At 40.8% G+C, this 27,248-nt stretch overlaps 1 protein-coding gene across 1 annotated transcript in view; it reads left to right on the forward strand.

The window, feature by feature from the left end:
• The window catches only part of FKBP15 (FK506 binding protein 15, 133kDa), an 81,272-nt gene extending 54,024 nt beyond the window's left edge, over positions 1–27,248 (forward strand). The window contains exons 20-28 of the mRNA XM_006865733.1: positions 7,958–8,129; positions 10,509–10,645; positions 13,661–13,816; positions 14,766–14,918; positions 15,897–16,025; positions 16,737–16,844; positions 17,108–17,763; positions 24,580–24,676; positions 27,171–27,248. Of these exons, the coding sequence (XP_006865795.1) occupies positions 7,958–8,129; positions 10,509–10,645; positions 13,661–13,816; positions 14,766–14,918; positions 15,897–16,025; positions 16,737–16,844; positions 17,108–17,763; positions 24,580–24,676; positions 27,171–27,248 (1,686 nt within the window). The remainder of the gene's footprint in view (positions 1–7,957; positions 8,130–10,508; positions 10,646–13,660; positions 13,817–14,765; positions 14,919–15,896; positions 16,026–16,736; positions 16,845–17,107; positions 17,764–24,579; positions 24,677–27,170) is intronic.

A 27,248-nucleotide genomic window follows, 5' to 3' on the forward strand; every position in this document is an offset into this window, starting at 1 on the left:
CTCTCTCCCTTCCTTCCATCAAGTCAATTCCAACTTATAGCCATCCAGTATGTGGTTTCCAAGGCTGTAAATCTTCATAAGAACAGAAAGCTTCATCTTTCTTCTGTGGAGTGGCTGGTGGGTTTGAAATGCCGACCTTGCAGTTAACAGCCCAGTGGTTATCTAGGCCTATAGGGCACACAAATGTATTACTTGATTTGTTTTTTACTATTTAGGGTAAAATGCTTCCTAGGTAGCTTGCTCTAGATCAGTGGTTCTCAAACACTAGCTAGACTACTTCCAAATCGCTTGGGGAGCTTGATTAAATATACATCTCCGACTGAGCTGCTAGAGCTTCTAATTCAGTATGTCTAGCTAATATCTGAATCTGAGCTTTTCATTCTGATGATTCTAATCACTGCTGACTGTATCAGAATCATCAGAATGAGAAAATGTTACTTTCGGTGATTCTAATACACCGCTGATACGGCTCTGCTCTTGTCAGTGATTTGTCAAAATCTGTTCAGGTGGCAGCTGGATACCTGCACTTTTAATGACTTTACCATGTGACTGTCATGTTGAGTATCTCTGTTGTTTGTGTGTGTGTCCCAGTAAAACTTTACAAGGAAGCTTTAAAAAGTTTATGGGAAAATGTTATTATCTTTTAATTCCATTTTTTTCCTCGAACTTTTTGAAGCCCTCTGATAGTTACAGAAATAGGTGGCAGGTTGATTTGCTCCATATGCTAGAAGTTGCCAACCCCTTAACTCATTAAACCACCCAAGTTTTCCATGTTGGTAAACCCCAAAGGTGTCTGGTACAATACATTGAACCCAGTAGAAGTCCTATTTGTAATAGCAAAACCAGTAACAATAATCCTATCAACAATAGCTAACATTTGTCAGACAGGTACCATTCGGTATATAAATCTTCTCAAAGAGTTGGCTGAGTATCATTGTTCTGATGAATAGGTAACCAAGTTGCCACATGTTTCACTACCGTCAGTCACACATCAATATAGTTCTTTAAGTGCTCAATAAACATGTGGTGGTGTTGTTAGGTGCCATCAAGTCAGTACTGACTCATAGCAACTTTGTGCATAACGCAACGAAACACTGCCAGGTCCTACACCTACCTGAAAATCGTTGCTATGCTTGAGCCCATTGCTGCTGCCACTGTGCCAATCCATCTCACTAGGGCTCTTCCTCTTTTTCACTGACCCTCCACTTTACCAAGCATGATGTCCTTTTCCAGGGACGAGTCCTTCCTAATAACATGTCTGAAGTATGAAAGATGAAGTCTGGCCTTGGTTTCTAAGGAGCATTCTGACTGTACTGCTTCCAACAGATTTGTTTGTTCTTTTGGCAGTCCATGGTACTTTTAATATTATTCTCCAACACCATAATGCAGATACATCAGTGAACACATGGTAAATGAAATTAATAATTTTTCTCTATGACAAGATTAGTATCGCCACATAAAAGTGGTTAGAACTGCAAGAACTATTAGAGGTTATCTTATGAACTGAGTGATAGTTTACATGGGAGACTGTTGGCTTTACACCACTGTTTGATTGCAATGATTACAATCTCCTCTGTGCATCATCATTCAACATTATTTGCTTCCATATCCTCTGGTTTTTTTGGGGTGGAGGGGAGGTTGTGGGGGATATACACAAAGACACTCAGGAATATATAGTAATTTAAACAACCAAAGGGCACATTCTGCAAGCCTCCTTCCTGGCCTCCAGCACACAGCCTTTCTCTTTCCATGAATCTATAGAGTCCTCAGCTGTTCCCTCTCTCCATGTCCTCATCTCTGCCTCCAACTCTGGTGTCACTGCTTCTTTGGATAGGGTCCCTCATTCCGCTTGTGCTCTTCTCCTTTGATGGTCCTAGGGTCCTCTGTTTCTGGACTATAAGATTAACTACTCCCCCGATTTTGTTACAAAACTTCTACCTTTACAATTGTGACAGTTGTAATTAGTCATGATAACAATTTCTCACTATGGAATCATAAGAATCTTATCCCTAGCTCATCTCACCAGATGTGTCTAGACAAGATAAAAAAACTATTCAGTGCATACTCTGCCTTCCCCTGCACACTGTTAAACTAAACTCCCTCTTCAAAACTTGTAAGCCAGTTACTTCGTGCCTTTTTCACCCCCTCAGCCTACTCTTTATAGATACCAAAAGAAATTGATTTAAGATACACCCTGTGTTAATACTGCTTCGTTAACATAGCAAAGAAAACCCAGTCTGAAATGGTATTATAACCACAGATAGAGGAGTTACAACATATATTTTGTGAGGGGACACAGTTCATCTAGTTTGACCTTATTTTATACGAGAGCAAAATGAGACCCAGACAGGGTCAAAGACCTGCCCAAAATCTTACTGTCAGCCAACTGTGCTTTTTTGTTTCAAATTGACATCTTTTTGGTGCCACTTTTCCTGCTTCTAATTTGAATGTTTTTTCACTTTTTCTGAACTCTTGGCTCTTTCTGTCTTTGCTTTTCCTAATTCTTCATGTTAACAGCAGAATTTGATGCAGGTTAGGAACCAGGGAGCCATCACATACACTGTTTTGGTGTTTTCCTTTTTCACTTGATATTGCATACTTGCTTTAAAAAAGAAAATGTGATTATATATATGTAATTACATATTATATTTTTCCTGACACTTTAGAAAATACAGATAAGCAGAATTATAAATAGCCCATAGCCCTTCCATGTAGTAATAACCATTGTTAATATGTATTCATCCTTTCACTGTTTTCTCTGTACATGTGTCTAGTTGGCTGAGAGTATCAGTTTTGATGCCTCTGATAGGTTTTTTGTGGAGTCCCTTGGTGGTTCATATGGTTACACATTTGACTCCTTGACTATTAGCTGAAAGGTTGGCCGTTTGAATGCACCCATAGGTGCTGCAGGAGACAGGTTTGGCAGTCTACTTGCAAATGGTCTCAGCCTTGTTATTCTGCACACATGGCATCACCTTGAGTTGAAATAGACTCAGTGACAACTAGAAATTATACCAATAAACTTTTCTAATTAAGCACATTAGGTAAAAAGAGCTTTTGATGGATTTTCCGTTGGTATGACTTCAGAGTGTGTTAAGTTTTTGTAGACAGCCACTCTCCTTGTCCTTTGATGAGAGAGACTGCAAAAATGGCAGGGAGTCTGTGTCTTGACCTCCTCTGAGTACAATGGAAGAATGAGAATCAGATTCTACATCAACCCCAGACTGGTTCCTTTGAGGCCGAGGTCAGGCATTCCTCTGCCCTGCAGCCTTCTTTATCCTGTTCTGACACCACACATCCCTCCCATGGCACTCTACTTCTCTACTGGATTTCATCATCTTTTGCAGTGGCCACACAGAACTCTCAATATTCTGCAATTACGGGGTTGATTAGGGAAGTTAACAAGGTGCAATTCAGGATCAGAAACAACTCAGGATAGAGCAGTTATCTGGTCAGGAGTGCATCTTCTCAGCCTTACCGCAGGCATGACTCTCTCTGGTCCTTAGCCTGTCATCCATAGGACCCTTGGACCTTTACCTTGTCCAAGCAGTTGCTACAAGCTCCTTTAGCTCTGCTGATGAGCACCCAAAGTGCACCCATTGCCACAAGCCAGACTCCTTCCTGAAGGCATTCAGCTTTACTGGTTGCGTGGGCTGGGACCCACTTCTCTGTGTTTCCATGCTACTTCCTCTCTTGCTGCCTCTTATGCCACCACTTTTCCATGCAAGGTTCTTGCACTGCACTCATGGTGTTCTTCCTTGATGGTCCTGGGATTGTCTAACTCTGCTGAGGTGGCTCCTTTGAAGCCAAGCAGCATGGCAAAACTAACCAACCTTCCCACATTAGCTCTGTAGGATAAGCACTAGGCTGTTTACCACAAAGTCAGAAATTCGAGCCCATCAGCCATTCCATGGGAGAAAGAGGAGGCTTTCTGCTCCCATAAGTACTTATAGCCTCAAAAACCCTATACAAGGTTGCTATGAATTGGAACTAACTGGGTGGCACTTAACAACAACTAGCCAGTCATTTGGCAGATGTTACAAAGACTATAGTAGAAGAACCATATTAAGTAAATTCATTGTATCACAATTTGATCAAGAAATATCTTGTACAATTTAGGGCCCTCATTCACTGTACCACAGTGAACATCCATTGCATTTCCTCTTGCCTGGGGTTTATGACCTCTAGTAGTCTTAGCTATTGCGATAGCCTTGTAGGAGCATACAGTTAGTCCAGTTTTCATTAGGCTATTTGAGACAGGACAGTAAACAAAAATTTTTTTTCCACTTGGGTCAGATGAAAACTTCTCATATCATGAAGTTCTAGCTGCGTATAATGTGTATAATGCTTGTGAAAACTTAATGCTGCTAAAAAAGTTAAAACAAGTACTCCAGAGTTCACTCTGAACGTCGTATACATTCTCAGACATTCATTTTTAGCCTACTTCTATTTTATACTTAATTTTAATTTGTTTGATTTCACCACCTATATAAATGTGTCATGTTAAGTGCCATTGAGTCAATTCTGACTCATAGTGACCCTGTATAGGGTTTCTGAGGAGCAGCTAGTGGGTTTGAACTACTGACCTTGTGGTTGGCAGTCCAGTGCTGATCCTACAGCACTACACTAGGAGTCCACCTTTAAAAGGAGATTCAGAATACCAAATTTTAAATGAGAGCTTGAAAACTGATAAAGTCTTTGAAATGAGGCAAGGAATAAAAGCCCCAACCAAACTTACTGCCATTGAGTCAGTTCCAACTCATAGTGACCCTGTGAGACAGAACAGAACTGCTCCCTCGAGTTTCCAGGACTAAGTCTTTACAGGAGTAGACAGCCTCATCTCTGCCCTGTGAAGCTACTGGTGGGTTTGAACTTTCGACCTTGTACTTAGCAGCCCAATATTACCTACCATACCACCAGGATTCCAAAGACAAGGAATAAATAAATTTAAAACTGAAATAGGCACAGTGGAAGCTGTAAGAAGGGCCAAGTGATAGAAAGTAAACAACCGTAAAAATGATTATAGAGTGTGAATAGTTACTAGGCTACTTGGGTTGGAGAAATGAACCAACCCTATAAACGTATATAAATAACCACTGCTGTTGAAAATCAAGACTAATCAGCTGCAGAGTGACTGTGGCCTTTCCTGTCCTTGAATTTCTCTTACATTGTATTGGAGTATGTCAGTTCAGGTGAACTATGTGTGGACCATGCTTGTAATCATCCATAATGCACATTATATCATAGAGATTTTTCCAGAGAAGTTATTTTAGTGTCCTCAGATGTAACATAAGAATAGCTGGGTCTTTTGGAGTAAAGTTGAACTCCTTTTACCATATAAAACACATTGAGCCATCAAGGATGTTGATGGGTTCCTTTCCTGTATTAGTAGTTCTGTTCTTACAAAAAACCACAAAGCAGTCACTCTTATAAACTGATCTTTACAACAGCACAGTACTAGTAGAAATATACTACTAGGGAGAATTAGGACATTCTGAAACTAATTACCTTTGAAGCATCACTTCATTTAGAGTCTGGTGGGGGTATAGAATGGATCGTGGAGAGGAATCTGATGTCTTGCAAAATCACAGAAGCATTTACTCTCTGATCTAAGAGCTCCACTTTTGGGAACCTAAAGTCATACCTGCACACAAATGAAACAGCATGTGTCCAGGATTGATTATTCATTCATTGGTGGCTTGTTGGAGACTGGAAACAATCCAAGTGTCCAACTTTAGAGATTGGTTGAGTAAACTATGGTTCATTTACATGGTGGAATATCATGCAGCTATTTGAAAAAGAAGAAAGAGGAAGTTCTATATGAACTATAAATTTAGTGTATCTGAGGGTACATCAAAAAGTTCATGGAATTAAAATATAGTTGACTTTTTCCACAAACCTTTGAAGCCTTTTGTATATGAAAAGGGGTACAAATAAGAACCATATTAATTTTTACATAAAAGAAACCAGAGGAAAGATGAAAAAGGATCATATAGTTCCCCATGTAGAGTAAGGGGGAAGGAGTGGAAGGGAATAGGAATAGGAGCCAGGCTTTTCAGGGTTTACCTTTCTTTATCTTTTTAATTTTTAAGCCATCTAAACATATTACCTTTTCCAAAGCAATTATTTACAAAACTATATAAAATTATTAATTTAGTTTTATATGTCACTGTTGTTGTTAAGTGACATCAAATCAGTTCTGACTCATAGTGGCCCTGTATAGGGTTTCCAAGGCTTTAAATCTTCATGAGAGCAGAAATCTTCATCTTTCTCCTGCTTATGTAATTACTTATTATAAAATATATGCTCATTTATAAATAATTATGTATTATATATGTTATAAAAGGAGTCCTAGGGTGACACTGCCTGTTAATATGCTGGATTGCAAAGTTGGTGTGAACTGCAAGGTCGGCGGTTCAAATTCACCAGCTGCTCCTCATAAACCCTATACAGGGTCGTAATGAGTCAGAACCGATCGATGGCACTTAACAACAGCAACAAATATATTACAAATGGACTGCCTCCTAGTGTGGTACTGTAGGATCAGTATTGGACTGAGAACCACAAGGTCAGCTGTTCAAACCCACCAGCTGCTCCTCAGAAACCCTATAGAGGGTCGCTATGAGTCAGAACCAACTCAGCAGCACCTAACAACAACATATGTTACAAATATATTTACAAATATGCATACATACAGAGTCCTGGTGTGATGCTATAAGATAAGCACTGGACTGCTAACCACTAGATTGGTGGTTCAAAGCCACCAGTCACTCTTTGGAAACTATACAAGATCACGAAGAGTCAAAACCAAAACAGCAAATACAATATACATACACACTATCAGGTAAATAGAAATATAAGCTAAAAAAACCCCACAAAAACAAAAACAAAAACAAACCCATTCCTGTTGAGTCAGTTCTGACTCAGTGACCCTGTGGGGTAGAGTAGAACTGCTCAGAGATTTCCAAGGCTGTCGTCTCCATGGATGCAGATGGCTTCATCTTTCTCCTTCAAAGTGGCTGGAGGGCTCAAACCATTGACCTTTTGGCTAGCCCCAGAGTCCTTAACCATTGTGCCACTATGGCTTCTTGAACAAATCAAAATCAGCAGTTCTTTTTGTAATTAGACTAGCTGCTCTTAAGGAAATAAACATGATATAAATCATTTCAGGAGTCCTGTTGTGGCGCTGTAGAGTAAGCATTGGACCGTTAACTGTAAGGACGGCAGTTCAAATCCACCAGCTACTCCTCAGAAACCGTATACAGATTCACTATGAGTCTGAACTAACTTGGTGGCACTTAACAACAACATGTAATTTCAAGTTCTCTTCTTTACATAAGAAGTGCCCTTTTTATAAAGATAAAATTATATTGGACATGTTATTTGACAGTCTACTTATCCTCTTCATTTGGCAGTAGATTATGATTATCTTCCAGGTCATTCTTCAATGCCATTTTTAATAATTGCGTACATCATAGATATATTTATTGTTGTTAAGTGCCGTCCTTAGGGTTTCTGAGGAACAGCTGTTGAGTTTGAACCGCTGACCTTGCAGTTTAAACCGACCTTGTGATCCAGTGTTTATCCTACAGTGCCACACCAGGACTCCATAGATATTTTATAATTTGCTTAATCTACCCTCATTTTTTCAGGGTTTTCTTTTCCCATTCTTTTACAAGTATGAATAATACTGCAGTGATCATCCTTGTAGTAAACATTTCTAATCTTACATAATGATTTACCAAGGACAAATTTCCCCAAGAGAATTCCTGAGTCATAGTCTTTGCTAATTTTTGTATCAAAAAATAGTTTGATTTCTATTCATTGTAGTTTGAAGATGGCTCCAGTTCCTTTCTGGCATACCAGTTCAGTCAGCACAGTTATGTGAGGTTGGATCGCCACTTAGAGACAAAGACCACACATGTTTTAACTGGTATCATACTTTGTTACCACCTAGGTCAAAGTGACAGAAGAGCTAGCAGCAGCTACAGCACAGGTGTCTCATCTTCAGCTGAAAATGACTGTTCACCAAAAGAAAGAAACGGAGCTGCAAATGCAACTGACAGAAAACCTAAAGGAGACAGATCTCCTCAGGGGACAACTCACCAAACTGCAGGCAAAGCTCTCAGGTTTGTGTTTGAAGGAGGAGGCTGGGATTTTGCCATAGAAACTTAAGGAATTCATTTAGCACAACAGTCATGAAGTTTATGATGAACTGAGCTAAAAATTAAGGTGGATCTGTATAAAGCCTTCAGGACTGGCTTACGTAAAGGACAACTAAAGAACTGATAGTTCATTTAAAACTTATCGGTTGCCACAGTTCTCCTTTGTTTGAGGAAGTTGCTGTAAGTATCTTTGTACTTGTGGTTGGCATCATGCCTAGAAAAGTTAATGTGCTCCTCTAACATGTGGAAATTTAAGAAAGAACTACGAAATGGTGGTTGCCTCTTTCCTAGAAGATGAATTGCAGTTACTCAGGCTCACTTAGGTCTTCCAGCTTGGCCTCCATACACTGTATACATCAGTGCCATACCTCATACTACCCATTCCCTTTGGCTTGTTTTGTTTTATTGTGAATTATGTGATAGTTTACATGGGTGAACCTTAGCTTTACATTCATCCTATCATATATTGTTTCATTGCCATGGTTACAACCCCCTCCATGCATCATCAACCAACCAAAGGGTATACCCTGCAAGCCTGCCCCCCAGTCGTCAGCACACAGCTCCTCTTCCTCTATGGGTCTAGAGTTCACATCCACTCCATATCTCCACGTCATCATCTCTGCCTCCATCTCTGGCATCACTGTTTCTGTGGGTAGGGTCCCGCACTGCACTCTTCCCCCTTGATGGTCCCAGGGACCTCCATTCCTGGACTGCAAAGTCAGTCATTCCCCTCCTTTTGTTACACAACATCTACCTTTATATTTCCAGCCCTTTCAGTCAGTTCTGATAACAATTATTCACTATTGTACTACAAGAGACCTATCCCCATCTCCTTTCATCAGCCCCATCCAGACAGATTGGATACTACTCATTGGAGATTCTATCTTCTTCTATGCCCTCTGGATCTAGGTTCCCTCTTGAAAGCTTGTAAGCCAGTCACTTCTTGCCTTTGTAGCTCCTCATTTTGTGTAGCTAATGTCCAAGTTGCCCATCCCTGTCTACTCTGCGTATGGAGGGGGTGGGCATGATCCTCGCTGTAAAGATTTGTTCACTCCTTTGAGCTGCATCCATAGATGTAGGTCAAGTTCATCAAATTGTATCAGATTACACTTTTTTTCCTTTCTTCTTCTAGTTGAGCTCTGATCATCCAGTCAAATGGGTATTATCTTTCAGTGTGGGTGTCCTTATGCATATGTCCTCTCTTCTTATGAGCTGGATGCTTTACTCTCCACTCCAGTCCTCTCTGGCTATTGTCTTGCTTTTTATCCATGCTGTTCTCTGGACTTGATGTGCCCAACATCACCAATATTTGCTTCTAATTCTCTATGAAATTCTGCCTCTTTTAGAGGATGCTTTCAGGACATTTGATCTCTCCTTCAGAGTCTTTTATCTTAGTACATTATGATGACCATTATTATAGTCATATTTTAATCAGCAGTTTTTAATGTATGTTTTCACCTTTAGAATACAACTTGCTGGAGGGCAGGGATGGTAGCTTGCTCATCTTTGTGAAGTTACTTTCTCCAAAATTAGTGTTAATTTAGTACATTGAGCAAAAGTAGTACTGAAGATACAGTGACTTGAATAGAAGATTATAAAGACCGGCGTGTTGATTTACTCCCCTTAGTGTATGAAAACAAATGTAGAGGGACTAGTGGGCAGTATGAAGCTGGAGCAACAGGAGAGCTGGGAAGCAAAGCTTCCTTGATTAATAGATGTCAGTTGGTGAAGTGATTCCTTGAAGATATGTCCTTACCCTTTTAGAGCATCACCTGGGGCCACATGAGGCCATCTCTGCTTCTGTAATGCCTATGATCATTAGTACCTTAAATAAAATTTTAAAACACTCCAAATAGTTTTCTTTGAGAAGGAATGTTTGTTTGAGAAGGAATATTTTGAAAACAACCTGTAATCTAGGTAGAATGTCTCAATTGCCAAGAAAGTTAACAATACCTTACCTAGGCAGTGAGAAAGGCCCTGGACCATTACCAAAGATCTGTCCCATGCGCTAGGATCCTTGGTAAAATGGATTTGTGGAGATTATCTGTTTATAATGTGGTCTCTGACCCGTTGTGACATTCCTTTCCCATTTTGTATGTGTGGAAGGTGGCACATACAAAGAGATATGAGTTCCTATGGATAAATATGAATTGGTAGGAGAGTTAGTTTGTGGCTTGATAACTCTTATTGCTAATTAGTGAGGCAATTTTACAAGTAAGTGGAGGATACTTTTTAGTGGGATTGGGAAATCACAGCATTGAGCTTTGAAAAAGCTTCTGGATTGATAGCTAGCCCACTGCAGTGCTGTTTCTCCATTAAAATTTGTCTGCTGTTATATCCCAGAGCTCCAAGAAACTTCTGAGCAAGCACAGACAAAATTCAAAAGTGAAAAACAGAGCCGTAAACAACTAGAACTAAAGGTGACATCCCTGGAGGAGGAACTAATTGACCTTCGAGCTGAGAAGGAATCGCTGGAAAAGGTAAGTTCTCCAACCCAAAAACTAACAGGATTCAAGTGGCCAGGCTTAGGTGTTTAATAAACATGTTCTTTTCCTTTTAAATATAATGATATATGCTCATTTTCCCAAGGACATCCTGTAGCATAGTGGTTACAAATCAGGCTGTTAACCTCAGGGTCAGCAGTTCGAAACTACCAGCTATTCTGCAGGAGAAAGATGAGGCTTTCTGCTCCCGTAAAGATTTATAGCCTCAGAAACCCTGTACAGGGTCGCTGTGAGTAAGAACCAACTCCACAGCACATAACAACAACAACTCATTTTCCCAGTCACAAAATGGGCAAAAGGATCTGAATAGCCATTTCACCAAAAAGGACATTCAAATGACCACTGAACACATGAAAAGATGCTCAGTGTCATTAGTCATCAGAGAGGTACAAATTAAAACCCCATGAGATACCTTTACATTCTAACTAGGATGGTTAAGATAAAAGACAAAGTAAAACAATAAAAACAGAAAATAACAAATGTTAGTGAGGATATAGGGCAATTGGAACCTTTGTCCATTGCCGTTGGGAATGATACAGTCGTTGTGGAAAACAGTGTGGTGGTTCCTCAAAAAATGATAGAACTACCATATGACCCAGCAATTTCTTTCCTAGGTAGATACCCAAAAGACTTGGAAGCAGAGACTCAAAAAGAGACTTATGCACCAGTGCATGTTGCAGCACTATTGACAATAGCTCAAAGGTGGAAACAACCTAAATACCCAGAAACAGATGAATGGATAAACAAAATGTGGTACAGACATACAATGGAATACTATTCAGCCAGTAGGAGAAATGAAGTCATGACGCATTCTGTAGTTTAAGTGGAGCTTGAAGACATTATGCTAAGCTCAATGAGTGAATCGCAAAAGGGCAAATATTGTATGATCTCACTTATGTCAAAAAGACAAGAAAAGGTCAACGTATAGAAACCAAAGGTTTATTAGTAGTTACCAGGGACATTGATATAGGGTATTGTTGTACAGTGATTGTAAGATTGTTGTGAAAAGTTGTCTACCTGTGAAAAGTTGAATTCACACACACAAGGTATCTATCTACCTATAGTATTCATGGTAAAAAATACAAATAATACAGAAAAGTATAAAATAAAGAAATTTATCTTTACCCCTCTCTAATGTCATGCCTTGAAGTCCTGGTGTGGCGCTGTGGGTTAATGCACCAGACTGCAAAGCCATTTGAATTGCAAGGTCGGCAGTTTAAGGTCACCAGCTGCTCCTCGGAAACCCTATACAGGGTCGCTATGGGTTGGAATCCACTTGACGTCGCTTAACAACAACGTCATGCCTTAGAAATAACAACAATAAACAATAGATGATGTGTCCTTCCAGATTTGTTTTTTGTGTATATAAAATATACACATATATAGTTATCATTTTTAAATAATGAGAGTGTAGTTGATTTTCTCTTTAACTTACATGTTATGAACATTGTACTTTATAAATACATATAGATCTTGCTCATTCTTTTAAACTACTACGTAGTGGTCTACTGTGAGGCTGTACCATCACTTATGTAATTCTTCACCTGTAAACGGAGATTTCAATTTCCATTGTTTTGCTGCTTCAAACACTGCTGCAGTGGATATCCTTGTACTATTTAACTTCTTTTGCAAGTCTGTTTGAGTATTTCCTATAGGATAGACGCCTTGAAGTAGAATTTCTGGGTCAGAGAGAAGGTTACTCATCTAAATTTTTTATAAATAGGTTGATTATCCTCCTAAAAGAGGTGCTAATTTAAACTTGTAGAGCCATGTGAGCATGCTCATGTTTTGTACCCTTACCTTTGATAAGCAAAGCATTACTTAAGATGAAGAATGAAGTGGGAGGCCTCTGACTTCCTGATCTAATTTTTCTGTACCCATTGTACTCTGAATATATTAGTTTTTCTAATCTTTATTCGTATGATTAGTAAAATATAATCTCTTATTTTAATATATATTTTTATTAGTGGTAAAACTTTCATATATTTAATATCTATCTATTTGTGTTTCTTCTGTGAATTTTCTTTTTAATGTCCTTTGTCCTTTTCCTTATTATAATATTAATTTGTTCTGTAAATACTATTAAGTCCTGGTGTGGCATTGTAGAATAAGCACTAGACCACAAAGTCGGTTTGAACCACAAGGTTGGAGATTCAAACTCACCAGCCACTCTTTGGAAACCCTATACAGTGTCTCTATGAGTCAGAACTGACTCAGTGGCACTTAACATTAAGGGTATTAACTTTGTAGATCATATACTACAAATAATTTTCTAGTGTGCCATCTTTTAACTTTATTGATAATATATATCCCTTTGGTACTACTAGCCCCATTGACCAAAGTGAGGACCTTCCTTACTGTCTTTTTTTATGTTTAAATATGAAAATAATGAACTGTTCCTTGAGGTTTCAATAAAATTCACTCATAATACTACTTGACTACTGGTATCTTTTTTAGAAGGGGTAAATCTTGATCTTTGTTCTCAATTTCTTCTATGAGTTAATTTTTTTAAGCAATTTCCTTTGCTATTTTGCCTGTTTTAAGTTTTCACTGCTTAAGTCACCACTGCAGTGACTATCCCTCGAACACAATCCTTATTATATAATTTGTTGATTTCTTAACATAATTTCCAACTCATAGAATTTTGGGGTGTTCACATTTTAAAGGCTTTCATGGGACTTTCCACCCAGAGAAATTCTAATAATATCTTTTCCTAGCAGCAATATGTGAGTCTTCACTTCCTTGTACCTTCACCAATGTTAAGATGTTTCTTCTCTCTCAATAGAGTGGTAAATAAAGCACTTATTGTTTTCCTTCTACTTTTCGTAATTTTTCTCACCTAGGAACCAAGAATATTAAATATACTGGGTAAAATTAAACCAAAAAAAGTATTTCCAAAAGTAGAGTAAGGACCCAGTGTGATCCTTATAACCACCATCCCCATCATCCCCCTTCATGACTCTAGCTGATGATGGCTCTCTTGTTCCAAAGAACTTGTTAGAAAGGAAAAAGAAGTCAACTCAAGAGCGATGCCAGGCAGAGGAGGAGATGGACGAAATTCGCAAGTCATACCAAGAGGAACTGGACAAACTTCGACAACTCTTGAAAAAGGCTCGGGTATCCACTGACCATGCAGCTGCAGAGCAGGTAATGGGAAACTATGGGAATTCAGAGTTTTGGAAATAAAAGGAAGGTGTAAAAGACTGAGAGAGTGAAAGAAGCTTCTCATTTCTTCTTTATCCTTTTGGGTGACATCTCTGAGTCAATGCTCTTAGTTTAGAAAAACATTGTTGTTAAGAGCTTTCGAGTCAGTTCTGACTCATAGCAACCAGGTATAGGGTTTCCTACGAGCAGCTGGTGAGCTTGCACCACGGACCTTGCGGTTCAAATTGACATTGTGGTCCAGTGAATTCTCCTGCATCACTACACCAAGACTCCTCGGAAGAAGAGCCAGGAATCAAATAGATAATCTCCTTTTCTATTTAAAATTCATTTGATGTTTAAATAACCCATGTCTGATGTTTAATTACTTGTGTTTAATGTCAAGCAAAAAAATGAAAAAAAAAAGTCTATGAAAAATTCCAAAAATGATAAGGCTATTATCCTAAACCACCAGACAGTATTCTTCGGGCATACTTTAGTCCTTGGAAGGAAGGACTTTATATAGGTATGGGGAAAGGAAACCAGGAATAGTGGCAGGACACAGCTGGATCTCTAGACCATTTGAGAAAGGCATAACTTCATATTAGTATGTTAGTTTCTTTTATAATTAGCATGGATTTTACCCTCAGTTTGGTCACCCTGGGGATTTTGACAAAAATAAGTGTACCTCTGTAGTTCAGGTCTGAACTATGAAAAGTAATCATCATATTGTGGTCCTACCTAATGGAGACAGTGACACCTTTGTCTTTGTTCTTTCAGAGCTCTGGTGGCAACAGTGAAATCTTCTTACCTACATTTAAAAAGTGCATTTACTTTTAAACAATTAAGGTTTTTAAATGCATCCCTATTAAATATACTGTTGGCTTCTTATATTTACCTTATGAATGATCGGCTTTCCTAGATGTGACAACAACCCACTGCTTTCTCTTGGCAGTTGTCTCTAGTGCAGACTGAGCTACAGACCCAGTGGGAAGCAAAATGTAAACAGTTGTTGGCCTCAGCCAAGGATGAACACCTGCAACAATATCAGGAGGTGTGTGCACAGAGAGACGCCAACCAGCAAAAGCTGAGACAGCTTCAGGAAAAGGTGGGTGTTTTCCCTGAGCCACACAGCCTAGATAGCCCAGTTATTAAGAGCAAGTAAGTTGTTTGAGTATTAGGAGACACATTTGTGCCTAAAAAATGTTAATAGCTAAAAAACAAAACCACAATTGTTTAACTCTTCAGTCAGCTAACTTTCACATACTTATTTTGAATGTAGCTCAGTGACCTGGAAAAAAAAAAAATAGTACCAGTGTTTTGGAGTATGTGTTGAATTATTATTTGATCCTTTATTTATTAAGTATTACGTTCCACACATTGTGCTTGGGATTGGCCATACAACGATCTTTGTTCTCAAGAACCTCACAGTCAAGAAAGGACAAAGAGAGAAACAAAGTTGTGAGTTAAGTTCAGTGGGGCTCAGAAGTGGAGATGCTGACTGGGAAAGGCTTCCCAGAGGAGATGACATTTGAGCAGAGGCATGAAGGACAAGTAGCTTTGATAAGATGGAGGAGACAGAGGCACTGCAGAAAGTTAGAGAGTATATGTGAGGTCATCAGGCATAAGGTAGAGTTAGAAAAGGACTCAGAGTCATGACATGAAATTCCCCATATCTGGAAGTTAGTTTCATTTATGAAAGTATCCTGTTGAAAACTTTTGACTCAAAGATGGTGGAGTCAGTCTTATTTATAGGTGAAGAAGTTTGTGCTAACACTCATTAGTCATATGTCTGTGAGACTAGAACCACTACTCCTTTCCCCTTGTTTTCATTATATTCTTGACTTGATTAGGAACAAGGCACATGTCTGGAAAGAGGAAGTGAAGTTGTGAGTTGAAATTGAGTGATGAGCAAATAGAACGTTCTGACTTAGTAGACCTGGGGAGGGGCAGAAGGGGTGGCCACCAGGGGACCCATGTGAGATAAAAATTAGTGCTTAGACTGGCTCTCCTCCCCTTGTGTTTACTGGCCTTCCTCTTTAGTCCTTGTTCCTGAGACCACAGCCAGAGTCTTTTTGTTTTGCAGTGCTTAGCTCTCCAGGCCCACGTCACAGCTCTGACAGAGCAGAATGAACAGTACATCAAGGAATTGGAGAATAGCAAGTCCCAAACATCTGGGAATGAAACTACCATTATAATAGACCCCTCAGAGAAGGTGAGCTGGTACTATGAAGAAGCAGCAAACCATAGCATCAAGGGATTGGCGCTGCGGATTAATGCGCTGGACTGGAAAGTTGGTTTGAACTGCAAGGTCGGTGGTTCTAACTCACCAGCCGCTCCTCAGAAACCCTATACAGGGTTGCTATGGGTCGGCAACAACTCAACGGCACTTTAAAACAACAACAACAACAGTTAAGCATTCTGAAAGAATATGATCATGTTGTTGTGTTGATAGTTTTTCTCATTTTAGTGATGTTCCACTTGTCTGACTTAAAAATCAACCCTTTGGCACCTAGTCAACCTGCTGACAAACCCAAAAGGACCCTATAGTTATGGGGTTTTAACAGATGGGAAGTGTCCACATCATAGGAGGGGAATGTGGGCCAGGGAGTATGACCAGCATCCACTAGCCACCAGTCCTCGTAGCCTACGAACTCTCAGTGGTGATTACAGTGGGATAGAGGCATCGGTAAGTGGTCTCTCGGCAGTACTCTCATGATTAGCCTGCCTATCACAGATTGCTACTCATTATTTGACATTGTTCTCTCCACAATGACAACCTTCAGTGCCACAGTTAATGATTAGCTATGTCCCAAGGTAGGGTTTCATTTTAGCCTCCCAGGCTTCTCTGGAATTTAAATGCATTCCATAATGACTTGAATTTGGTACATGTTGATCTTATTTTTCTCTTCATATCTTCACACAGGTCAAGAAGATCATGAACCAGGTGTTCCAGTCTTTGCGAGGAGAGTTTGAGCTAGAGGAGTCTTATAATGGCAGAACTATTCTGGGAACCATCATGAATACGATCAAGGTACAGCCCACTGGTAATTATGTTGTGGAAATGGGTATCTTGTTGCTTAAATACTTTGTAAAGGATCATGAATAGAAAACTGTTCATCAGTAATTACAGTGCCTGGAATGACTTTTATCAGAACAGATATGGTTTGCCTCTTATGACAGGAAGAAACAAAATCATTTGAACTAGAAGATTAGTTTGTGTTGATAAGAACAAAAGAACTAGGAGTGCCTGCTATTTTCCTTTCAGTGATCATATCCTCTTTGGCTTTTGAATAGATGGTGACCCTTCAGTTATTAAACCAGCAGGAGCAAGAAATGGGGGAGAGTAGCAGTGAAGAAGAGGGAGGAGAAAGACCTCAGAGTCCTAACCAAAAGCAGTCAATCACAGCCAATCCTGGACTGCCCGAAAAATCGATCCCATCACCTCAGACCCTCCCTATTCCCCAGAATGCTGTTCAGACAAGGAAAGGGGAAGCTTTGGAATCAGAGATGCTATCAGAGATAAAGGATGATTCCCTCCCAGCCGCACTGGCATGCATTCCATCTCAGAGAGTTCTGGGACCCCCGACTTCAATTCCACCGAAACCTCCAAGCTCTATAACCATGGACCCTGAGTGCGAAGACACACTTGCTACCAGCCCAATGGCAGTTAAGGCAGACAACCCATTGGCAAAGGCCTTTGACAGGGAAGTGGCTCCAGATGGCCCATTGCAAGAAGGCTCCACAAGACCATCCCTGACTTCAGGCCCCAAGAAGGGGGACCCACAGACCTTAGTGCCTGAAAGCCCAGGAGAGCCTCAGCCTCCAGAGCTCAATGAGAAAGAGCACCTCACTAGTTCCCCTGGTCCTTCCAAGGAACTATTGACCACAGAGGCAGGTTCTACAGATCCAGCAGCCACCCTCAGATCCAACCACAGTTCTCAGCATTCCAGGTATGTTAACCTAACCAGAGTATTGGCAACTCATTCTTCAGAGACTCACTCAACTCGTTCATGTGTTTATTCAGAATGCCTACCATGTGCAAGGCTCTGTGATGGAGTGATAAGCAAAGCAGCGAGAGTTCTTGATTTTGAGTCACTTCCTCGGAAACCCTATCTATACAGGGTCGCTATGGGTCGGAACCGACTCGATGGCACATAACAACAACAACAATAGCGATGTGGGTTAATGCATTGGACTGCAAAGTCGGTTTGAACCACAAGGCCGGCAGTTCAAGCTCACCAGCTGCTCCTCAGAAACCCTGTGCAGGGTTGCTATGGGTCAGATCCGACTTGACAGCACTTAATAACAACAGTAGTTTATCAGAAATGACAAATACTTACAAAAGTGTGAAAATGACTTTGAAAAATAAAAAGCAGCAAGGTGCCATAATAGAGATAAGAGAGGACGTAGTTCTCCTTAGGCCGTGTTTTAGTTCTTTGGTGTTGCTATAACAGGAATACCTCAAGTGGATGGCTTTAACAAATCCATTTTCTCACAGTTTAGGGGCTAGAAGTCCAAGTTCAGGCTTTAGGGAAGGCTTTCTCTCTCTATTGATTTTGAGGGGAGTTCCTTGTCTCTTCTGCTTCTGTTTCCTGGTTCCTTGATCTCTATGTGTCTCGACATCTGTCTTATTCTGTCACTCAGTTACCATTTGTTTCATCTTTTATATCTCAAAAAAAAAAAAAAAATTGCTTCACGATACTGCTACACTAATTGAGCCTCATTAATGTAATAAGGACAACACATTCCAAAACGGAAATATAAACATAGGAATAGAAGTTAGGACTTATAACACATAATTCTGAGGCACACAGTTCAATCATAATTCTACCCTTTAAACCAACTGCACCAAGTCAATTCTGACTCATAGCAACCTGTTGTTGTTGTTGTTGTTAAGTACCCCCAGGTTGGTTCTGACTCATAATACCATTGTATAGGGCTTCCAAGGAGTGGCTGGTGACGTTTAACCACCCCCCTTGTGATTCAAACCAACCTTGCGGTCCAGTGCATTATCCTGCAGTGCTATGTTGTTGATGTTGTTGGTACTGACTCATAGTGACCCTGTGTACAACAGAACAAAACACTGCCTGGTCCTGGGCCGTCCTCACAACAGAGTAAAACGGCCCTATAATGTTTTCAAAGCTGGAAACCTTTACAGAAGCAGACTGCTTCATCTTTCTCCAGTGGAGCGGCTGTTTGATTTCAACCACTGATCTCTCAGTTAGCAGGCCAGTCCTTAAGCCACTATGCCACCAGGGCTCCTTTCCATCCTTTGCACACCCCTCGTTCTTCAGAATTCATGTCCTTGCATTACAACACATTTACCCCATTGTATCATCCCAGTGTCTTAAATCAACTCTTAAAGTCTTATCTTGTGAATCATCGGTATGGGTGAGACTTTAGGTGTATTGTATCTTGGTCTGAGAACTTGTCAAATCTGTTTCCAAAGTCCACTGCTGCCACAGGCACAAAATGGACATTTTCATTACAAATGGGAGAAATTGGAGGGAAAGAAGGGATAACAGGCACTAAGCAAGTCCAAGGAGTCCCAGTGTGGTACTGTCAGATAAGCACTGGACTGCAAGGTCGGTTTCAGCATCAAGTTTGGCAGTTCAAACTCACCAGCCACTCCTCTGAAACCCCATACAAGGTTGCTATGAGTCAGGACCAACTTGACAGCACTTCATAACAAACAGCAAGTCCCAAACCCAGCACAACAAATGACGTTAGCTCTCAAGGCTCGAAAATCAGCCTTTCTTCTCTCGAGACCCTCTGGGACCAGTCCCACCCTCCAGACTTTGGGTGTTGGCCGTGCTTTCTGGATTTTGGTTGGAGATTTCGCCCAGGTTTCAGCTTCCAAAGCCCACTCCTGGCAGGTCCTGTTCTTCTGCTCCTTGGGCATGGCATTCCCAATCCCTAGTACAGCTCCACACTGTAGAACCAAGTTTGAAACCTAGGAGACTATGACCTGACCCTTTGAGATCCAGGAGATTGTGACCTCACCCATTGAAACCAAGAGGATCCTGCTTCTTTTGTTCCTTCCAACTGTTCTGCTGATCTCTGAACCGATCTGGGGATGGTCCTTTTTTATTTTTTTGTGAGGGTGAAGTAAGGAGTTAGGGTTAGAGCTAGGACTATGGTTAGGTTTAGACTGGACCTAGGCCTTTGTTTATTTAGGGTATGTTAGGACTAAGGAGCTCTGGTAGTGTAGTGATTACAGAATTGGGCTGTGAACCTCAAGGTCAGTAGTTCAAAACTACCAGCCGTTCTATGGGAGAAAGATGAGGCTTTCTGCTTCCATAAAGATATACAGCCTTGGAAACCCTGTACAGTACAGAGTCGCTATGAGTTGGAACTGACTCCACAGCACATCACCACCACGACCATGTTAGGACTAGGGTTAGCATTAGGGTTGTTGTTGTTGTTGTTGTTGTTGTTGTTTAGTGCCTTCGAGTCGATTCTGACCCATAGTGACTCTGTATAGGGTTTCCAAGGAGCCGCTGGTGAGTTTGAACCACCGACCTTCCAATTCAAACCGACTTTGCAGTCTGACGCATTAGCCCACAGTGCCACACCAGGACTCTAGCATTAGGGTTACGGGTAGGGGTTAAGCAAGGACTAGGAATAGGCTTAGTCTACTGTTAGTTTTACTTAAAAAGAAATTTTTTAATCTACTTGATTTCTTCTTCATTTAAAACTTCTATAACTACATTATTCCCTCTTTTGACTTTGTGAGTTTTGTTTGTTGTTGCAAACTTGTATCCTTGGTTCCCTATTTTCAGTCTTGTAGGTTTATTTTACTTTGGATACATCTATATTTGTGTTGTATTCTGGATAATATTGTCATATATATTAATTTCAGGTTGTTATCTCTGCTCTATCCAGAGAACTCACTTTAGTAATTTTTATAAGGTTGGTCTGGTTTTTACTTGTTTCTGTTTTCTGGAAGTGTCCTTGAATTTCACCATCATATTGAAGGACAATTGTGCTGGCATAGAATTCTTGGTTTGTCATTTTTTTCCTTCAAAGTTTAATGTATGTCATTCTGTTGTCTTTTTGCCTTCAGAGTTTCTGCTGAAAAATCAGAGCTTAGTTTTATTAGTTCTCCTTTGTAGGTAAATTTTCATTTTTCCAAAGCTGTTATCAGGATTCTTTCCTTATCTGAGGTTTTGGCAAGTTTGATTATAGTATGAATTAGTGAATTTCTTTTGGGTTCTATCCTGTTTGGAGTTTGTTCAACTTTTTAAATGCACATCTTATCATCTTTCCATGATGTTAAGGAAGTGTTCTCCCAACAACTCTTAAACAGTTTTCTCTGGGGTTTGTTTTTGTGTTTTTTGTTTTTTTTGTGTGTGTGTTGTTGTTGTTGTCTCTTCTCATTCTGGAATTCAAATCACATTTATTCCTCTTGATGGTGTCCCACATAATTCGTAGGCTTTCTTTGGATTTTTTTCTTCTTCTGATTTTTCGTCTAGCAGAATAGAATTGAGAGATTTGTTTCCAAGCTCATTAATTTTGCCTTCCATTGACTGAGTTCTGCTTCAACCTTCCAATGTATTATCTGACATTTTAGTATTAATCTTCTAGATTTCTATTTGCTATTTTTATATTGTTTCTAATTTTTCATTTAATTTTGTTCATTTGTTCTTGTAGTGTCTTCCCGAATTCTTCTAAAGTTTGTCTGTGTTTTCCTTGATTTCATCTTCAGCTTTCTCAATTGTTCTCTCAATCTGTTGAAGGTCCCTAAATATCATTCCATTGAATTTCTTATCAGTTAGTTCTTACACCATTTCTGGCATTATATTTCCTCACTGTGTATTTTGGTCACTTGTTTGAGGCACTCTGTCTTGTAAGTCTAAATTGTCTGTTATTTCTGAGACATTGTGTTGTCGCTGTATTTATAGTTAATTGATGATTGTATGTTGGTATGTTCTCAGGCACTTACCACCTGTCTCCTGATGAATATGATAGACCGGAAGTGTGTGCGGTTTGCTGTTTGTGTATTGTAGTTTAGGTCAGGTTTGTCTGATGTTAACTTCTGATTATTGTTGATCAGGTGGTACAGGAGTTGCCCAGTGGATGAAGCTGCAGGAGGTACAGATGGGGCAGGATTGTGGACGCACAATTGCTATCTCCCAAAAGCAAGCAACAGCAATAAAGGATTGTTGTTGTTAAGTGCCTTTGAGTGGGTTCTGACTCATAGTGACCCTGTAGAGGGTTTCTGAGGAGCAGCTGATGAACTTGAACTGCTGAGCTTGAAGTTCAAACTGACCTTGCATTCCAGTGCATTAACCCACAGCACCACACCAGAATTCCAGTAAATAAAATTCACAGATCTCCAGACATAGGGGTGGTACACTAGGCGTCCGATTCCAGGCAGAGCAGAGGTTGCACAGGAGAGATGCCATTGGCCCCTGGATAGGTGAAGGCAGGAACTAGCAGCATCCCTGGCTACGAGGAGGGCTCTAGGAACAAGGGAGATGCTCAATCCCCCTCGATGCTAACCTCCAGTCCATGTCCTATGCTTCCAGGCCACTGTATTGATTGAGAGCTGCCTGCAAAAACTCAAGACGGTCTTGCTGTTTCAGGCCAGCTGACAGCCCATGCATCTGCCTCCTCTCTTGCTGCTCCTGCTCTGCTTCCTCTCCCAGTCAGTATTCAGTTCACCTCTCTATCCTGTCCTCTAAAGGTCAGGGTTCCAGGATTATCATCTGTGTCTGTTTCATTTGGTCTCCCATGTCCTTGTTGCAAAGGGATCTACTCAGTATGTGTGTCTACTTCTTGGAGGGCAACAGATGTTTCTTGTTTGGCCTGTTCACTGCCAATAGAATTCCAAGACGCAGATAGTGTTCTTTCCTTTCATTCTTTCTTTGCCTCCTTCATCTAACCTGATGGGTTTTCTACTGTGGTAGTTGGTTAGATCCATCAATCACAGCTTAATCTCTTTAGTAAAACACTGTATAGCCACATCCTTAGTGAGACACATGTCCGTAGTTTGTACAACAGAATTTTCCAAATCTTTAACTTTTATTTTCACTTTGCACAGTTCATTTTTAAGCCATCTCTTTCCTCTCACATTTTACTCTAGTGGCAAGGAGAAACTATGTGGCCCCTCTAAGGTCTTGTTTAGTAGAAATCTCTTTGGCTAAATATCCAAGTTTATCACTGACAAGGTCTACCTTCCACTAAACATTTGAACATAATTTAGACAAGTTATTAAAAGCATCATCCCTTTTCCATTTTCCAATTACATGTTTATCATTTCTATTTTTGAAATAATATTTTACTGAGTTTTTGGAAAAGTTTACACAGCAATTTAGGTTTCCATCTGACATTTCCCACACACGCTGTTCTGTGACATCTCCTTTCAAAGGCTCACCAGAGGCACATTCACTACCTGTTTCTAAAAGCATTCTTTGCCGTCTGTATTCTCTAAGACGAGACTCCCTCTGTAGCTCTTTCCCTTCTTAGCCCTCACCAGAATTACCTTTGACATCCATACTTCTACAGTCTGTTCACAGCAATCTAGGTTTTTATTATTAAATACTTTAAACTCTTCCAACCTCCACCCACTACTCAGTTCCAAATCTGCTTTCATGTTTCAAGTGTCTATTAGAGCAGCACTCCACTCTGCAGTACCGAATGCCATGTTCGTTCTCTGGTGCTGCTGTAATAGAAATACCACAAGTGGGGGCTTTAACAAGCAGATTCATTTTCTCACTGTTGAGGAGCTGAGACGTTTGGATTCAGAGCACTGGCTGCTGACAGCTTTCTCTCTGTTGGCTCTGGTCCTTGTCTCTCAGCTTCTGCTTCCTTGGAAATCTCCAGGTGGCTCAGCTTCTACTGTACCCCATCTCATCTTTGCTCACTTGTTTAATCTCTTTTTTCTCAAAAGATTGTTTCAAGAGCTACTTGATACTAATCCACTCGTTAAACATAACAAAGACAACCTACTCCCAAATGGGATTATAAGCACAAGCTTAATAAAATCCACTACCATGTACTTTGATTCTAGAGGCCATATAGGACAGAGCAGAACTGCTCCTTGTTGTTGTTAAGTGCCGCAGAGTTGATTCCGACCCATAAAGACTCTGTATAGGGTTTCCAAGGAGCAGCTGGTGAGCTTGAACCACCAACCTTGCAGTTCAAATGCCTTTGCAGTCTGATGCCTTAGCCCACTGCGCCACACAGAACGGTAAAGCTATGCAGGAATAGAAAGCTTCATCTCTATTCTGGTAGGTTTGAACCACTCATCTTGTGGTTAGCTTTAGCTTTTCCATTGTGCCACCAGGATTCGCAGTACATTGAGGGGTAGGGGTGGGGACATAATTCAGCCCATCACAGGCAGGGTGGTTGGAGAAGGATTCTGAGAAGGTAATAGTTAAGCTAAGATGTGAGTGAGAAGGGGCTATCAAGAGTGGGAGGACGAAATGGAAGACAGAGCAGCCTGTTCAAAGGCCCTGAAGTGGGAGGGAACGTGGCACATGCAAGGAACTAGAAAAAGGTACACTTCACCAGAGAGCGTTGTAAAATTAAACAACGGCCAAGTCACTTAAAGGGATTTAAACAGAAGAGTGGCATGGTTTACTAGTTTTAGAAGATCGATGTGGCTGTAGGTTATGGAGGGGTCAAGAGGACCAGGAAGGTCAGTGCTGAGTGTGGGAAGAGATGGTGGCAGTGACCACAGAGCTCAGTAACCTTTGAGGCTGGTGTGCACTGTGGCCCTGGAGCAGGAATAACAGTGTTCTCTGTGACTTTCCTTTCAGTCTCTCTGGAGATGAAGACGAGAACCTCTTTAAAGGGGCAGCTCTAAAAGTCCAGAGGCCCAAAGAAGATCCTGAGGACGAGGATGAAGATGAGGTGGTAAGGAAATTTCAGGCCCTGCCAAGTCCTGACACCACCACCTGGGGGCCCTTCCCCACTGGCTCTGAGAAGAACCTCTTGCTGCAGAGAGATGGAGTCTGTTGGTGGCCCACCCCCTGGACTCTGTGTGCAGGGCACTGTGGGAGTAGGTTGGGGGCAGGGAGGGGGCAGCTCTGCAGACATAGTGGGGAGAGTCAGATACCACTTTATTCTTGAAAGAGGATCATAATCTCAGTTCACACAGGGAATGTTCCTATTTTAAGTGAGGAAAAGTTGAGCTGCTTAGTCTTGCATTGGAATGCTACATTCTACATTCTAGAATTTACAATGACTTTGAAGATTTTCTTGTATCACATCCTTATTCATAGACCAAAAAAAAAAAAAAAGAATAGGCGCAGAAAGAATGATTTGCCTAAAGCCACAGAGTGAGTTGCTAGAACTAGGACTAAAGTCCTGGACCACGGCCATTTGTTTCTGAGCATGTTTTGTTTACTCAGTGTGCTTTTCAGTTTGCTATCTTATTTGTCATCACAACACCCCTGGTAGAAAAGTACTGATAGTATAGCTTCGCTTTATAAAACACAAGAGTGAAGGCCAGGAAGGTAAATTGCTGGTAGGTGGATTAGAATCCAGATCCTTGTATCTGCTCTTCCTCATCGTGCTAAATGAAACCTTTCTGTCAGTAGGACTCTGACTGCTGCAGTGGGCGTCCCACTTGAAATGAACACAGACAAGTTTCAAGCTCGGTTTCAAGTCTCAGGGACAGAATATGAGGTTGAACGGGGGCAAATTCTGCCCCCTTGTTTATCAGCCAGAGTGGGTATTGCCATCTGCTGAAACTTTGGGAAAATGATTGTGACAGAGTTTGGGTCCCTTCTGTCCAGGTTCTTTTTGGGGCAGTGTACCAGTTCTTCCTGTTAGCATTTTTCCCCAATAAATACATTTTCTTGTGAGAATCCTGAATATGAATTCTGCATGGGAAAAAAAATTGGTCATCCTAAGTGACTTTGAGTTGGATTTTTTTTTCTTTTCTTTTTTTTAACAGTATACAAGGGGACTTCAAAAAGTTTGTGGGAAAATTCCATTATATTTTAAATTTTCATTTTTCCATGAATTTTTTGAAGCTCCCTCATTAGTATTAATACTATCAAGTTGTTAATAAACTTATTTTCTTGAGTACTCTGAAAACTACTTCACATTCTCATTTAATCCTTTAATAACCCAGTGAAGTAGGTACACACTTAATATCCCATTTTATAAATAAGAGGACTGAGATTCAAGAAGAATAAATAGCATACCCAAGATTCTATAACTTGCAAATGCATAGCAACAACTTTAGCTAGCACAGAAGCTGTCAGCCACACTTTAAAATCCTTTGCTGTCAAAGTTTAGAGATCACTAAAGTGATGCTCCAAGTCTCAGTCAGTGGAGGAGCTGGGATTGGTCTGGGGCTCTTGGTACCATACCATGCTGCCTTCCTATGGCCTAGACTTGTTCCCACGAGAACCTAACCCACTTCTACAGCGTTGATTCTGACACTTAGTGACCTTATAGGATAGAGTACTCCTGCTCCTTAGGACTTCCAAGACTCAACCTGTATGGAAGCAGCCAGCTTCATCATTTTCCCATGGAGCGGCTGGTGGGTTTGAACTGTTGACCTTGTGGTTAGCAGACCAATGCTTAACCTACTATGACCCCAGGGCTTCCAAGCACATTCATATATTTAGTTTGTGCCTATCTCTAGCTTCAATCCCTGCTACCTCTGAGACCTGTTCTCTTGAACTCCATGGCAAAGAGGCCAGAACCTCAAACCATGGCAGGGATCAGAGTCTCTCCATGATAGCCCATCATTTCCTTTATGCTTCTTCTCAGGTAGAAGGGAAAGGGTGAAACCAGTTGAGACCAAGGGTATGGGAGTTTGTGGCTCTAGTGCTTGGGGTTTCTTCTTCTATTGGGAGCCTCTACTTGGAAATGTAGCCAAACCTTCTAAATGCCATTCTCAAAAGATGGGTCATGTCCAGAGCCAGAGAGGTCACCTCAGCCCACAAGAAGTGTTTTCATAGGCATGGTTGTATTCTTCCCAACTCCCTTCACCTCCTTCGTCTTCTCTCCTTCCATAGGGCTGCTTTCCTTCTGTTTCTGTCTCCCCTCTCCCACCTGTCTTTTCCCCACATGAAATGTGTAAGTCACTGCATGAGAGGAAAACCTGTCAAATCAATACTTGTACTTCACAATAAATGCCAAAATTAGCCAAACAAAGTCGGTCTTTTTCTGTGTTGAAAGATTGCCTCTTTCTCTGCATGTTTGCTCGTCTTGATCTGGAAGCCTAGGTTTGCTGGCCTCAGGGCTGGTCCTTTCAGTAAAATCCTGAACCAACAGCCTCCTTTCTGACCTAGAGCCAGGAACAAATGTTGGATGTGTCACCCTATGGAGGCAAGAAGTCTAGCTGGTGCAGGGACAAGTGAGGACTGACTACTCTTTCCTGTTTTGTCAGAGCATGAAGGGACGGCCGCCCCCAACTCCCCTTTTTGGAGATGATGACGATGACGATGACATTGACTGGCTGGGATGA

The sequence above is a fragment of the Chrysochloris asiatica genome, unplaced genomic scaffold (assembly GCF_000296735.1).
Source record: "Chrysochloris asiatica unplaced genomic scaffold, ChrAsi1.0 scaffold00081, whole genome shotgun sequence".
Taxonomy (NCBI): Eukaryota; Metazoa; Chordata; class Mammalia; order Afrosoricida; family Chrysochloridae; genus Chrysochloris; species Chrysochloris asiatica.